At 36.4% G+C, this 17012-nt stretch overlaps 2 protein-coding genes across 2 annotated transcripts; both read left to right on the top strand.

Moving 5' to 3' along the window:
* The first annotated feature begins 1274 nt into the window (after nt 1–1274).
* Nucleotides 1275–5136, top strand: LOC132951586 (uncharacterized). Its single transcript, XM_061023365.1, has 2 exons — nt 1275–1901; nt 3122–5136. The coding sequence occupies exons 1-2, from the start codon at nt 1433–1435 to the stop codon at nt 3445–3447; spliced, it is 795 nt and encodes a 264-aa protein (XP_060879348.1). The 5' UTR covers nt 1275–1432; the 3' UTR covers nt 3448–5136.
* Nucleotides 5137–8947: 3811 nt separating this feature from the next.
* LOC132951584 (uncharacterized) lies at nt 8948–16213 on the top strand. The gene is made up of 4 exons (XM_061023361.1): nt 8948–9594; nt 14827–15021; nt 15340–15491; nt 15591–16213. The coding sequence occupies exons 1-4, from the start codon at nt 9228–9230 to the stop codon at nt 15933–15935; spliced, it is 1059 nt and encodes a 352-aa protein (XP_060879344.1). The 5' UTR covers nt 8948–9227; the 3' UTR covers nt 15936–16213.
* The last annotated feature ends 799 nt before the right edge of the window (nt 16214–17012 follow it).

Genomic DNA, 17012 nt, shown 5'->3' with positions numbered 1-17012 from the left:
GTAAAATTTAACAAAATTATGACATTATTGACATTACAATAGATTTTTAATTTTTTTTTTTGCTAGTATCATTTAAAGAAAACCAACTTTTAGTTCTAAAAAGTCGTGTTAGATTTCTAACAATAGAAAAATAATAGGGACTTTGTGATTGATTTAAACTTAAATTGATATTTTAATAACCGCTTTAACTCGTGTGGGTTAGTTTTTGACGATAAACGAATATTTTATGATTAAAATGTCATCGGACAAAAATAATAATTACATAGAATAGAATAATATCTTTAACGGAGTATAATTATATCGTGACGTTAGTTTTTTCAGTATTTCTATATAGATAAAAATAAAAAAAACTATACAAAACCTTAAACACCGCGTTTATCATACTACGATATCATTATGGTGATGCCGAAGACTATCATATAGCATAATAATATATAAGCTATCTACATAGGTATGTGTATAGTAATTCGATTCGAATGATATATACGCGTAGCATTGTAATACCTACTATAATATACGTTACGATATCGTTATACGGACTTAGTACGGTGACCGACAATAATATTATGATATCCGATGTGGAAAATGATAAAAACAAAACCGAACTGACTTTGTAGAATATGCGTTTTAGGTATTATAATATTATTATTATGTGATTACATATATAATATGTTAATATAACACACACTTCATCGACGCATAACTGCACCACGCGTACCTATATCGATCCGTCCGCTGCACCGGCCGCGTAGGTTCTAGCCGCGTAAGTCCCTCACGCCGAGGTCGATTTTGGTAAAAAAACAAAACGAAAATGTTACAGAGATACTGTCTACAGGTGGTTCCGCGGACCCGAGCACGCGGTCCGGCGCGCGGTCATAGACTCGACGTGTCCGTCGGGCGCGTGTGCGCGCGCGGGATAAAAGAGAAAGACGCGGGAAAAATAGATAGGAAAACGAAAAGCGTACGGAAAGAATAATATTACAACCGAACACGAAGCTTATTATTATTATTATTGTACATCCGTTTCCGAACCCTATATCGGCCAAGGTTGACACAGTCCGGCCGGCGCGTCCAGACGGCGGCCCGTCTGAGTGGCGTGCGCGCGTACCCCCGCCGCAGTCGCAACCACTGCTGACTCGGTCCGATCGCGCGGCGGCGGCGGCGGCGGCTGCGGCTCGCCGGCACCCCACCAACTCGGCGGCGAGCGCGCGGTGGCGGTGGCGCGCCGGTCGAATAACAGGCGGAAACGCAGTCGAATAAAAGACAACTGACTCGGCAAACGATAGATCAGTGTAGTCGCTTTTGTTCAGTGGTGAAGAGGTGCACAGTAGTAAAACACTCGCACATCAACACTTCACTATTCATAAGATATTACATCGCAATAAAGGCGATATAAAAAAATCATATTCCGTACTCAAACGCAATCGACGAGATGACGAGAAAACTTGCAGTCGCTTGCCTGTTCTTGGTGGCAGCACAAGCAGCGTACGCCCATCCGACCGCCGAAGATGCCCCAGCCGCCCACGCTGCCGACGAGTCAGCTGGTCTGGAAAAGGTGTACAAGGTGATGCAGGACTGCTCCGAGAAGAACATGGCCACGTGCTTGAAAATGAGGGCGTTGCAGTACGTCGACCGGGCGTTGCGCAAGACCGACAGCATTGACGTGTTCGACGGAATATCTTTGGTCAAGTCCGAATCCGTAGAGTCCAGCCGAGGCTTGAACGGCCGATCGCTCGCTGAGTCTGAGCTCGAAGAAGCACAGCCCAAGGACGATGACGAGAAGGACGCCCAAGTCGAAAACCTCCTGTTGGACCGCGTTGCTCGTTTCCTAGAGAGCCACACCCTTCAACTCAAAGTCCCGGAATCGTCCATCTCTGGCATGAGGAGATCTCTCGATGAAGGTAAAAAACCATTTTTTGTCTCATTTACCGCCTTAGGTAACTCTTATTGTACCATCATATTATTATAATGGTTATTAACTGGTCAGTCTGGTCACCTTACCAGTTTTTGAAACGGAGTTACCTAGGCTCACACCTAGTATTATGATAACACATGATATACGATGATCGTTATACGCAATAACACTATACACTGATTCAACGATTTAGTCTTAAACTCCCGATTTTTCCGCGATAACGTTATATTAAATTATTGTTATAATATGCTTTCGTAACGATTTGTTTAAGAAAAATGTACTTATACATGTACACGCAAATATCTTCTCTAACACAATAATTGACTGTCGTTATCTCAGATATAAGGCTATACTTGACAAATCAACATTTTATTTAAAACAATTTGTTTCCGTTAAATACTATTTTCGATTCAAATTGATGATAATATCTTTCTTTCTGTCTATCTATAATAGTCCATCTGTTTCTTTCTTTCTTTCTCTCTGTCTCTCTCTCTCTCTCTCTCTATGACGATTACAGCTTGCTGGCTGACGTTAACGTAACCTTCCGGTCATCGTCATTTGTTATAACTTATAATACGCACAGTATATAATACACGTCATGATACGGAGACCCCGCGGTACCGCGCACGCGTTCCGAGTTTTATGTCTGTCATCGGGTCGAGATTTTGTCCTCGGGCCTAACTATAACTTCGGTGTATAATACGATATTATATACGAATTACACACCCGTCGACAGGCGCACATAAAATAATAATAATAATAATAATAATAATGAAACGCTAAATTCGTTCGGGCGCACACCGTTGCCCGGCGTCGTAACAATATAATAATAATACAAATTTAAATATAATATGTGTTACGGACCCGCCGGGCGCGGCCGAATGGTCGCCGGTGGCCCGAAAACCCAAATAGTGCGCCGATAGGGGGGCCCCCGGTGGGCGTGACGGTATCATCGCAGCCGGAGAAAGCCGCACGATCCTTTCACATATTTAGAAATATCGTTCGGATAATATTACATCGCCCAGCGGGCTCGGGACCTAAAGGTACCGACCGTTTTCGGACGATTGTGTTTTTTTTTTTATTTTTTAATCGCTCGGCTTTCTTCCGTCCATCTGCAGACGACCGACCCTATCATCGACGTCGCGTTTGACTGCGAATAAACTTCAATATATTTTATATTAACGATTTTTTCGTTTTGTTTCGCAGCTCGTGGCAAGAAGAAGAAGCACCAAAAGATGTTGATGCCATTGTTGATGCTATTGAAGATGAAAGCCATCGCACTCGTCCCATTGGCTATTGGTGCTCTTGCCCTGCTCGCATTCAAGGCCCTCGTCGTTGGAAAGATCGCCCTTGTCTTGGCCGTCGTCATGGGAATCCAAAAGTTGTTGGCCAACAGCAAGAGCCAACAATCGTACGAAGTAGTGTCTCACCCACACTACACCGAGGAACACGGACACGGACACGGAGGTGGATACAGACGGTCCCTGGAAGGCGAGAGCGCCCAAGACATGGCGTACCGCGGTCAACACTGACGTCGCCACCTCTAAGCCGCTACCCACGCCGCAAACCATCCCCCTTTGTAGCGGGCTCCACGTAGCTATAGTATCACCCTCGCTCCCTCAGCCATCACCCTACGAGGCGATATTTATTTGTAAATAGTTCGAAAAACATTCCCCCATAGGAACGAAATAATTTATTTTAATATTAATTAGTATATCTTTTTTTTTTTTTATATACATCCGATCGTCTTCTATACCGCTCAATTCACTTTTCCTCTCTTTATCTCAACCCCCCAAAACCCCCACACTACAATCCGTCGATAACGCGTTTTTCCGCCTACGTTTACAGATCGTTTTGCTCGCAAGCTCACATTAGTTATTTATTATATTATTATTATACTACGCGTATAATAATATATACTATTATATTATAATGCACATCAGCTAGAGCGACACAGCGTCCGTTCATCGCGCCCGCCACGTGTATATAATATTATTATTATACGACATCCGTACTCCGGAGGCGACTGTACAACGACGGCGGTCAATAACGGGTTCTGCTTAATCACTTCGGGACAATGATCGCACACACCACATAACAACAACGTTTTACTACCATATACACAACTGTATAATAATATACGATTATTAGTTACCCCGGGCGGTCGGTTAAAAATACAGAAGTTAACCTAGTGACATACACACACACACACACACACCCGCGCGCCGCATGTGTGTGGTGTGCGTGTGTGAGGTGTGTGAGCCGCTCGTGTGACGATATAGGTCGGCCGGAGGAGAAGAAGAAGTAGAATTATTACAAAAAAAAATAATAAATAACTATTTCCGTAACTGGTTTTGTCTATAAAACACGAATAGAAATTGTTAGAAATCTATTCTTTCTATACCTATATCGATCACGATCACCACTACCGCAACCATAGCACTATAATAACGATGACCACGATTACACACCTGCAACTGCTGCGTTACAACTTTGACCTTATCTACGAGATGACACCGACCCGACGACTAGAAATAGAGGTATTTCTATATACACTTCAGGACTAGTATTTTCTTCTTTCACATGAAATACCTAATAACACACACACACACACACACACTCACTAAAAACTAGTGCGATAACTTACTACTCGGCTGCTGCTGCAGCTCTTCCCGATCGAACAAACCCGTACCTACATACATATTTTACTGATGGCCAAACACTACGTTCTTCACTTGACCGGAAATTTAATAATTGTTGCTCACGAACCATAATACGTTCTTATATTAATATTATTATTTGTTTTATTTTATATTGTTATACATTGTGTCATGTTTTTATACCATTTTTTATGTTATCCTTTTTGTGTGTATATCGAAGACTACCTATTTATTACTTATTTTAATAAAACCGATTTGTTTGTAATAAAATCCACTTCTTTTTTTTCTAAACTCAACTCGACACGACTTGACTAGACTATACTCGACATGACTTGACTTGACTTGAATTTACTTTACTCGACTAGATTTTACTTAACTAGACTTGACATACCTTACTCAAATGTGCCATCGTCCACCCCCGCTCAAATGACATAATAATAACCATAGTACTCGAAGAAATAAACATATTATACCGGCTGTTATTAATTTATTCAACTTTTAATTATTATTATTTATTATTGATTTGATTTGACGAAATAAACTTATTGATTTTTTAAACGATTACAATTTTTTTCTGTTATACATTGCATTGCCATAACTCCTGTCAAACTCTGCACCCTACGGTGTTTAAGGTGTACACGTGTTCCATTAACAAATATTGTACAGCTCGTACGGTTTTTAGATTGATCGTGAAAAAAAAAACAACTTGGTGTGGCAAATGAGCGTTACGAACATACACGCATTGGACTTGTTTCCAAAAAACCGGTTTGGCGTTCGCAGCCATGCTAATGAATTAATGAACATAGATATATTTTTATTTTATTTTTTATCAATGGCCAACACAAATTATTATGAGTATTAACATTTAACACTAATTGAAATATCTAAGTGATACTTCGCCCGTACCACCGTTTATATAACATGTAATATAAATAGTTGGGGCTGTTGTACTCCTTTCCCATTTATAAAAAAAAAGAAATCTGATTGCTTGAATGAAGAATAAATTCGTGTCGTGGTGCGTATAACTTGTATACACACACACACACACACACACACACACACACACACACACAGAGTATAAGACCTAGGTCGTGTTTTTGATAAATTCATCGTGTGAATCACAGCTGCAGCTTATCCGTTGACGAGATGCTCTACTACACGATTTTCTGTTTATTTAACCACATTTCTATGTGTTTAGCATATTATAAAAACGTAAAAGTTGAGAGAAGAGTCGTGTGCTACAATATTATAATATTATATTAGGTACCTACTGCAGATTGTATACTACAATTTTCTATTGAATACAACGCGCCCCTTCACTTTTCGGTGTAGAAGTTTTTTTAATTGCCGTCGGATTTTATAATACACGCATAGTTTATGTGACGGAACATACTTTATTCGAGTTTCGTATATGAAGTTCTTCTCCGTTTTAATTGTACAAACAAGTTAGGCGTATATTGTTAACAACAAAGGTCATTGTATTAGAAACGTAAGTCGCGTTTCCTAGAAAAGGGTACAAGTGACTTCGTGAATAAATTGACCATAGACCAACGCGCCATCGATAGCATATTATTATTATGCTTTTTAAATGATGAAATTCTTCGGCATTAGATCGTATCATTTCGTTCAACCCATAATGAATACCTTCTGTTACGGACAATAAATCTGAAGTTAATATAGCTACGCAGCACAACAACTATGGAGACCTACATGCATTCGTGTTATTAGACTACCTAGCTGGTATAAATAATAAAAAAAAACAATATTATTATTGTGCTGGTCACTTAGGCATCCTAGCTATAATATCCAATCCTAGTTTGAACATTTTCGATATGCTCTTTAAATAAAAACAATACGACGTCACGTATCATTTATATTTTATAATATTATTACCTGCAGAAGAAAACTTTCGTTATGTTAAATGTCCGAGTGTGTTCCCGCAGCGAAGCGGAAAACTGCAGATTTCTAAAGTATATTCTAAACCCAAGCCAGATTTATTTCAGATTCATAATAATATATTTTTATTTCGATTATCTAAAATTTAGATTTAAATTTAGATTCTAAAATACAATCGGTTTTTTTTTCGGTTTCTTTCAAGTACGACTTTTGTACAGTCGACACGCGTTCAAACTCGTGCAGCGCTCATAGTCATTTTATATCATAGTCGTCAATCATTTCTACGAATACGGCGGCCACGGTAATTTCTAAACACCGTTTTGATTGCTCCGGAGTTAATTACAGACCCTGCGATTTAGAAAGTGTGTGATCAATCTCATATTATTACGAGAAGAAAAATCTAAATCATTCGACGAAAACAGCCGGCCGGCGGGAGCACGTGAAGGTTAGTTGTACCCGCCCTACGTAATAATATAATATAATATATACCATGGACGCGGTATATACCTGCTACAGCCGTTTAGTACCTCGACTTTGTACAACTGCACGTCGCATTGTGGCGAGGATTAATACAATATTATTGGATCGGACTAAATCTGTTCGCACTATTTTGAGCACCGATATAGTATTATACGACTGAGTTTAGTCCGGTACAGTCGGTTTATAGGAGAGAAAATGAAAAACGGTCGACGCCCGGAATAATTTATTATTATAAAGCCAGCGGCGCCTTTTAAACTACGATAGGTATACTACTACTACTTATAATAATATTATAATGTATATTATAGCGTATGTATACATTACGCCGCGACACGTCACGGAACACGCAATTTGTTATTCTAATAAATAATATTATGTACATAATAATATTATATAGGCAACTACGTGCTATCGGGTGCCGTATAAAAGTCGTATCCTTTTCCTCTTCGTCCTGCAGCAGTATCGGCGATTCATCGTACAGCAGGTCCCGTATAATGACGTTGTTTGGCCCGGCGTATAATATTATAATATATAGGTAACGATTAATTATATCCTTTATTTCTATAATATTATACGAAGGATCTCCTCTGATAATCGCGTCCACGCAACGGTAATATTATTATTATCATTAGCATAGATCATATTAATATTATACATGATATTATTATCATATTCTTCGAGGCCCGTTGTAAGCCGTGACGTCCTCCGCGTTGATGAAAATCAGTTCCCAGTAAAGATATCCCCAGAAAAACTAAATATCTCCTTTGTGGAAAAAAAATGCCACCGAAGGTCAGACGGTTAGCTCGCAGGATCTATGACCATTGTGCGACAATCGTGATTGCGCTTGCTGCAGGATATCCGCGGGCTTATGGAGAAACAAAAATATAACAATTTTTTTTAATTTAATTTGATTTCTCGTTTCAACACACCAAATGTTTTTACAGAGTTTTGTTTTCAATAAAATATACAATTGGTAAAGAAAGGAATCTTCTTGTTAGTAGTCCGGTCGGTCTTGTAGGAAAATGTAGAATTGTGCAGGCTCCACTTGACTATTTACTCTTGTGTGATATAATTCGTACGTTTTAAATGTTTCATAGTTGTATACTCAACTATATTATGGTTTTATCGATTTAGAACTAGGTTTAACCGAGACGACTTATAGGTACGACTTAAGTCTGATCTATATCACGAAATTATTGCCACGAAATGTTATTTGATGCCAGCAAGGCATACTACAAACAATAAAATCAATTGAAGAAAATAAAAAATAATTATTGTTCTTAAATTGTTTTTGCATTCTTATAAATTAAAACAATAACAGTACATTGTTTAGGGGTTGGATTTTTCTCGCAACTATTTTATTTATTTTTCTGGTCACCTACGGGCGGAGAGCGTTTCAGTGACGAGTGAGAATCGCGATCGTGCGATACCTACGGCCGGGCAATCACAACACCGCGCGCCGCATTGTAAGCAGGTACACTGCACAACGAACGGTGATAATAAATCGCGTAGACTGTATTGTATGGTTAGAAAGACGAATAATAAATAAGTAATAACAATATCGTATCGTACCGTTAATATATTATATTATAAAATCATCGTAAAACGCATTGCTCTCCTATATCGTACGCCCACGCCTCGCTCTCTGTGCAGTGCACCGTAATATCTTCCTATAACGTATAATATAATATAATATGGTATAGGTACACGCAATATCGCGTGGGTATCTGGTTGTACGGAGACGATCGTCGGGTAAAAGCGAAACAGTCGGATGCGCTCGAAAGGAAAAACTCGGAAACTTTCTTCGGAATTATATTATTATAATATTATACATTATCTCGTCGTAATACCCGCGAACTCGCTGCGGTGGAGGCGGTGCGTGCTATGACGGCGATATCATACTATACATTATTATTATTATATATCTGCGGTAATAATATTGTTATAATAGTATCGGTATGACGCGCATCATATACTTACGCGATCCACCGGCTTACTGCCCACTGTAACGGTGCGTGTAGTCGCGGTCGCTGCAGTCGTCTGCTACGGATATCAGCTGCCTGGTCCCGTAGTCGGTATTTTTAAAGTGATAATAACATTAATATAATATACAGCCCGGGGCGAACGACTCATACGACGTCAGTGCTACGCCCACGCAGATTACAATATTATTATTATTATAACACCGTCCACGAATATTATAATATTAATTTCATCGGTAAAATACTTAATCTCGCATCGACATCGTACATCCCGTAGTCCAAACGGCGGCGACGATGGCCGTACTCGGCGTTTACCTGGCCAAGCTGATGATTTTCGTCGGCTGCGCGCAGTGCGTCCTGTTCTCCGACGGCGGCCCGAACGGTGGCGGTGGCGGCCGCGTTGGAGGCAGTGTCGGCGACGCCGGTGGAGGCAGCGAAGACGTCCTCGACGACGACCACCTGCACACCCTGACGGTCAGCACGGCGGTCAAGAGCTGCTTGGCTGGAGCCGACCCGTTCCTGCCGTGTATCAACGAGCAGGCCATGGCCGCCATCGAACAGACGGAATCCATGGACTCGGTGCTTTTGGACTCGGGACTGGAGATTTCCAGACGTCCTGGCACAGAGTCGTTCGCCGCTCCCCGAGGAGTCTATTCCTTAGGTAAGCCTTCACGCTGCTGAATCTATATATCCTCCCTGGTCACTACTCTCTCCTAACCATCCCCGTCACGAGACTCCCGAGTCTTAAATGGAATATGAATATAAATATCGGCACTCTAGTCTACTGTATTAAATTCAGCTGCAAATCGTCTAAAATCGATTTCGTCGAAGGGTTATAAAAAGATCAGTATCGCCCGCAATTGTAGAGTTAAGAGACAAATCTTGACCATCGCAATGACATTCTTCATGTTTGTTTAAAAGTATTTATACAGCTGAAAAGTTCAAAAGTCAAAAGTCATAATATATATTATATATCATCATCACTATATATCACTATATTAAAGTCACTATACGCTGATCTCTCATGAGTCAGTCATGGTTAATCTTTTATGAATTAATTAATCGGTCTGTCAGTCTGTGTGTATTAATATTTTATCCAAATCATTTATTTCATCGAGTAGCAGATCGTGGTGGGTTACAATTAATGTTAAACAATTGGACTGGATTACTACGAGAATCTTACGTACACGTGCAATTTATTATTATGTGGGTGCAATATTTATAGAGTACCTAATCGGGTTATTCAAACATTTATAAGGATTTTTTTCCAAATAGAAAATTTTATAAAAAAATCAAAATATATTTAATTGATTTCGATTTCATTATAATGTTGTAATACCTGCAGGTGTCGATTTAAAAACGTATTCAATCACACATATGATATTATTTTTGAGACGTTTACAATCGAAAACTGTTGACTGGGGTACATAATCGTATTATTATTGTATCCACCGAGCCACCGAGGAGGAGGTATACGTAAAGTCCAGCTATTGTAGTCACCGTGGACACCGCCCTCGGGCCTTGACCGCGATGAACGTTCCGAAGGTTGCAATAAGTTGTTACGATAATTAATAATTACATACTTCGTCGGGCCTTAGAAATCCATGTCGGTAAAGGGGCTATTTTTACCGTTTTAATGTTTTCCAAAATACATATTTTACGAGGTGCACACGCCTAAAATGTATTTGTTGTAGTATTTATTATTAGACCTGTCCAGGCTAACGTCCACCACTGCCATCACTAACTGGTATAAGTTATTACGTTTCACGAACCCGTAATACCTACGTATTATTATTTATAATTTACTGGTTTTATTTTAGACACGACACAGCGTGTATTGTACCTTTCATGATTCTCAGTAAAAGCATCATGTGACTTTATATGATATATTTTATAATCTTTTTATTAAAACCAATATTGCTTGTATTTCGTTTCCTCGACCGAATGACCGACTAAGTAAGCTGAGGAGACGTGTACGTACATACGGAATCCGTCTGAATAAGATATAATATTATTAATTAGTAGTGCAACTAGAGAGGGGATGGGGCTAGCACCCCTGATTGAGACTTAGCCCACCAAACAAAAAATTAGTATTGACTATGAAATGTTTTTCTTTGATTATTCTCGCGTTACAGGTAAATAAATGTACACTAATAATATTATTAATGTAAAAAAAATCTTGTCAGATAACATTGTTGGGTGCATAGCATTGTAGGTAGACCATTTCTATGATTGTCTTATTACTTCACTCACCGTGGTAGTGTCAGATACGTAGAAATAAACATCATTGTACAACCAAAACATTCTTCGCTTCCCTCGGAATCTAAAACAGTAAAATGTCTTATGGTAAGTACTGTGTGCTGGATGGGGGGATGGACTGGAGCCCACGCGAGATATTATAATTTAACAGCTTTGGCGAGGGCCATAGTCTACTTAATCCTCATAATTCTAACTCTAATTGCGTCTATATTATTAAGTACAACTTTGTTTTAAAATTCATACCTACTATTGTTATTTTCAATACGTACAGTAGGTAGTACAATATTTATAAGACAATTTATAGGTATCTGGTTACTCTAAAGTCTATACCGTATAGAAATATTGGTCTCCAGCTGAGTGATGCGCCCAGTTTATGAACTGTTGAACTGCCAAAAATAAACTGTTCAGCTCGCTAGGAAAAATCACAAATATAGCGTTCTTAGTGTATGTAACTATTAAACTATATTAATATGTATCGATTTAAAAAAAAAATTATAATATTACAAAATTATACATTATTACATTATGATTTACGCTTGGGCGCTAGATTCCCTTCACATATCGATCACCGATCATGTGACGATTACAAGTTTTCCAAAACTATACAACATAAATTAAACGATTAAATCTAAAAAATTCAAGAAAGTCAGATCCTCCAAATACAAGCTACTAGGATATAATACATCTTTATCAATAAAGATAAACGAGGAAATACTTTTTCTACCATTATAACTAATTAAGTTTTAGTAAGTAGTAACTTAAAACAATGGCATTTGCCATTGTCCATTGATATAACAATAATATAGATGTTACAAAGTATTACATAATATCACAATACCATAATAAGTTCTATCAAAACATATTATATAATTATTAGCCCCCCCACCCTAAAAAAAAATTTACCACACTGATAATACGATAATTTGGTAATATAACAATAACGACATACGTGAGTGAAATATTATCATATTTTACTGCAAGTACTAAATTGCGAACATATCATAGTTATTATACCCATTCATAATATAATACGATTTAGACTTTAGACGTCAAAATGAGCATTGAACACGTGTCCCCTTATAGATAATAATAATATAATAGGGTAAACGCTTTCAGTTAACACTATAATAGTTAAGACTAACGGTTTGAAGACTGAGTTATAATAATAATTATGCTTCGATCAGGTTTTAGAACAAACTAAAATAATACTAATTAACTAGGTAATTTTAAATGTTAAAGTCATAGTCACGATGTAATATTACCGACGCTCCACATTTAAAATTCTTATGTAAGCCATATTTTATGACTTACAGAAAATCAAATTTATTGATACACTGATACATAATATAATATAAAATATGATTTTTTCATTTTGACACACTTATCAGTAATGGACGCTTAGGTAATTATACGTATATGAAAAGGTAAGTAGGTATATTAAACGAAACAAATGTACATATCGTATATTATTATCATTAATTACTATCAATACTAATAGCATCTGAATAGATATACACAATATTATACTATGTAGACATCGCTTTCAGAAACTTATCTTTAGGTCCGCGAACGGAGGAGTTTTTGAGGAACTCAGGAATCTCGAAAAGTTTTACTTGGGTACATTATATAATTTTTTCTTATTTGATACCGTGAAAACCGTGAATAAAAATTAAATCCATAAATAATCTGGCTAGGTGACATTTTTAGGTATATTTAAAACATATTTTATGAATCCTTGATGGATAATGTATTATAGACTCGGTATGATCGAAGATTTTTCAACGTTATCGAATCTAAAATAATAACCCTATACACTACAACTGCTGTCGTCTGTCATGGTGAGCGAAGCGAGTCGAGTAAGCACCATTAAAACCACAATATTATTATTTATGGAATTTCAATGATCTGTACCTAATTAAATAAGCAATTTGTAATATAACGGGTGAACGTATACTTAAGATAATATATATTTTATTTAAATTGCAATGTGTATTTGATATCTGCCCTACCTTTAAGAAAGAAAATTCAAAACGGTTAATCGTCCTGTATTTATAAAATTGTACACGAAATAATATGTGTTATCCGTGCACATAGAATAATAATAATTGTAATAGTAGTACGCAGAATTAGCATCGATTTCAAGTTTAAAATTATCACAAATTACAATGCAGCTCGGACACGCATTTGCCCGAGTGGTCTGTCCAAATTCCTAACCAGTAGCCTGTAATGATATTCTAGCAGTACGTTGGTAAATTTTGTTTTCATGTAACTAAATTTTACACGGTACAATCATTATTATGTACGCATTAACGTTTTAATAACAATGATTCTGTTATTATAATACTGTATACACGATTGTATTTCAAAGACTTTATTGAATAAGTGCACGTGAAACATGTTTTTTTTTTCTCCATTAATTTACCTAGCAATTATGCAGATGATGGTTGACCTTATTGGAGGCTGTGCGATTCACAACGGGACATAATTAATTCAATATTGTACTACTATTGTACTAAACTGTTGGCTGATGATTCTTAAACGCATGCTACGGCGTTAAATAATTATATTAATTTAACCTTATGATATTTAATATTGTAATTGATTTATTATTACGACGGTAAACAATCTAAAATCGTTGACCTTATAATATAATATAATTGTAAACCTTATAATATAATATTTGATCGATATTGATATTGCACGCACATGTCATACTGTTTTAAGTGCATTAAAAATATCATTGTTGAGCTGTAATAGGCTAGTAGGCTACCTACTATATTATTATTACTGCGAGATTTCGTGGATAAAAAAATTCAGAACCGGAGAATGAAATTGATTCGACACGTCCGCACGATAAAAGTTCTATTAATTATTATCAAAGTATAACGCGTAGTAATGACAATAATATTGTGTACCTACCCAAACTTGTGTCGATAATCACAAATTATTTGTAGTAAATATTATATTATTATCAGACCATTGTTGACCGAGCAACGGCTAAATCGTTAAATTACGTTTGAATTTTTATTCAAAATTATGAGCGGCAGATTTTATTAGGTATGTTTAATGTTAGTTTAAGTAAATTTCAGCCGTTTCATTGTTATACTATTAATATAAGAATAAAAATGTATTGTAATTTAATCGTACCATTTAATCGCACTAATTTTGAAACCCAAATTATAATAAATATAGAGGAGTCTTTTTATTAAGTAAATACAATATTATATTAATATAGCTTATTTTGATATACATTTTAACAACAGCTATAAGAATTGTATTGTTAGTATTTTTTCCTGTATTTAGTTTAGTTATTGAACTGTTATTTTTATCCTATTTTGTTAACTTTATTGCGTTACGATGTTATATAAACTTTTATTTTTAATTTGTTTTTTTGTAATATGAGCTCAGCTCATCCGTATTAAAGCATATTATTATGTTTATTGAATGAGTTTGTGACCTGTACTAAATACTTTTATATAATAATATATAGTATTTTTTCTTGTCGCAATAAATTATATATTATCATTATCATATAATACGGACAAATCGAATAATATCGATCGAGACGTCAAAAAATATTATTATTTTAATGGTTGTCATCGTGGTATTCATCAGTTCCTTGCGTTTTTTACAGGCGATAACCCGTACAACGTCGGCGCGGTAATTGAAGCTGCGTCCTCGTTGCTTTCCAGGCGAACGTTTTGTTGGGACATGAGTCTTTTGTATCCCGGGCTGCAGATGCGAATCGGCCCCACGTACACCGGCAGAGGAATAATCGATTTTATCGTGGACCCCCGACGTAAATTTGACGACCGGAGCTTGGGTTATGGTACGTACAAGATTTATAGTATCATACCATTCGTCGTTCCACCATTCGCATTTAGTATCGCGACATTCGCAATAACTACAACTGTATTGATGCGTGTTTAACTAAACAATTGACGACGGTTTTTTTATGAGAAAAGGCCTAAGTCACTATCCATAACTTATTTTAACGACAAAGGGCATAAGTCTTATAAAATTACATGCAATAAGTTTTAAGTCACGATGCGAAAGGGCTCAAACAGGTATAATATGCAATAGGTCATAAGTCCTTTCTCATAAAAACCGTTAATGGTAATATTTTCATGTGAATTTTATTTTTCAGGACACATGATATTCAAAAGGTCATTGTTACCAAACGTGTTGGCTACGCAAATAAGTATCGCTTCCGTTATTCCGATCATATTCGCGGCGATATATTTTCTGACAAAAAAAGCGTTCATATTGTCAAAGATTGCGTTGGTCGTCACCAGTGTGGTGAGCAAGCAACGAGCATAATAATATCATAAATATTATTTTTATGATTTCGACGGCGACGATAGAAATTAATCTAATTCGACCTTTTCGTATTTGTAGGTGGGCTACGGATCGTTGTTTCTACACCACAGCAGCAAGCCTTTCGCCGGCCACTCGTTCGGTGGCTTTCAACCGTTCGACGGCCAAAATCAGTTCGGCGGCTCATATCATAGTCCGGTTGGCGGTCATCATCATCCATATCATCATCCGATCAGTGGCCATCACAACGCGTTCGTCGGCGACATCAGGGGTGACAAGTTTTACGGGAACTTAGACGCCTTTCAACAGATTTCCTCGTCCAAACCATCGTCGCTGTTCCGGGGAGTCAATTACTTCCCTCAAGATGACGATCATATTACAAAGCACACGGAAGCGGCAGATAGGAACAAAAAAGAAACGCAATAAAAGTAAGCGCTATTGTGTTGACATTATGTTATTATGCCTAATATATTATGCTAAAGACACAAAACAATATGTTCGCTATTAAATGCATATAAAATCACGGTTAAACACTTAAGCACAATTTGGCCTAAGTCATTTTGGTGAATATTGTATATTATATTATATTTTTGATTGTAACACTATTATAATAGAGAATAATTTTATATAACATTGAATTTCCTAAAAATATTACAGTATAATATTACTGTTATGTATGCTAAACTTTGTATGTAAACTTTCAGTTTTTGAAAAAAAAAATTAGATATTTACTATAGTTCCTAAATAAAATGTAGTCGTTACGTATATGAAAATAAATATAATTTTTGTAATATACTTCAAATATAGTAATATATAAATAATAGATTTTGTGTACTTTTATATTTTGTGAAAGAAAACGTTCTATGCTTTTCATAAAATATAATACTACCTATATCCAAAAAGTATTTTATAATAATTATTATAAGAAAAAGCATTTATAATTAGGTAGGTAGGTAGGTACCTTTTTAATTTTCAACTTAGTATATTATACATTTGCAAAACATGTACATGTACAATATACAATATGTGTCTATACTATTTTTGTGAAATACTTGTCCTTATATCAAATCGTGTAGTTATGTTACGATTTATGAACACAATTATAGGTATTGTACTTTAAAATGAAAACATATTGTAGATTATTTAAATTGTTTGTATCATAAACGTCTTAAATAATCAAACAATACACTTTATAAATAAAATCCCGATGGATTTTTCTGTTAATAATAATCTTAGATAAGTATACAAAAGTCGTATAATATTATATTTGATTCGTATTTTCAAAAACTTAATTTATATACAATTGTATAGATGTCACTAGATGTCTATATTGCATGGGTCATGATTGACCTCTAATCACAATTTATTTATTTTTTAAACGTTGACCGATAACAACATCAGCCATTTGAATGTGTGTCTGTAGGGGGTAGGGGTAGGGGTTAAAGTTGGTATGGTTGGAACACGTGGTTTTATGTGGAGACAAGGGTTCGTCACGTAAATATA

The sequence above is a fragment of the Metopolophium dirhodum genome, chromosome 9 (assembly GCF_019925205.1).
Source record: "Metopolophium dirhodum isolate CAU chromosome 9, ASM1992520v1, whole genome shotgun sequence".
In the NCBI taxonomy this organism is placed as follows: domain Eukaryota; kingdom Metazoa; phylum Arthropoda; class Insecta; order Hemiptera; family Aphididae; genus Metopolophium; species Metopolophium dirhodum.
This window is presented reverse-complemented; position numbering and strand designations above follow the sequence as displayed.

Excerpts from the sequence above, each read along its gene's own strand:
- LOC132951586 (XM_061023365.1), top strand. The coding sequence starts at position 1,433 with ATGACGAGAAAACTTGCAGTCGCTTGCCTGTTCTTGGTGGCAGCACAA. Across the intron at positions 1,902-3,121 it reads GAGGAGATCTCTCGATGAAG|CTCGTGGCAAGAAGAAGAAG; the intron begins GTAAAAAACCAT and ends TTTGTTTCGCAG.
- LOC132951584 (XM_061023361.1), top strand. The coding sequence starts at position 9,228 with ATGGCCGTACTCGGCGTTTACCTGGCCAAGCTGATGATTTTCGTCGGC. Across the intron at positions 9,595-14,826 it reads CCGAGGAGTCTATTCCTTAG|GCGATAACCCGTACAACGTC; the intron begins GTAAGCCTTCAC and ends CGTTTTTTACAG. Across the intron at positions 15,022-15,339 it reads CGACCGGAGCTTGGGTTATG|GACACATGATATTCAAAAGG; the intron begins GTACGTACAAGA and ends TTTATTTTTCAG.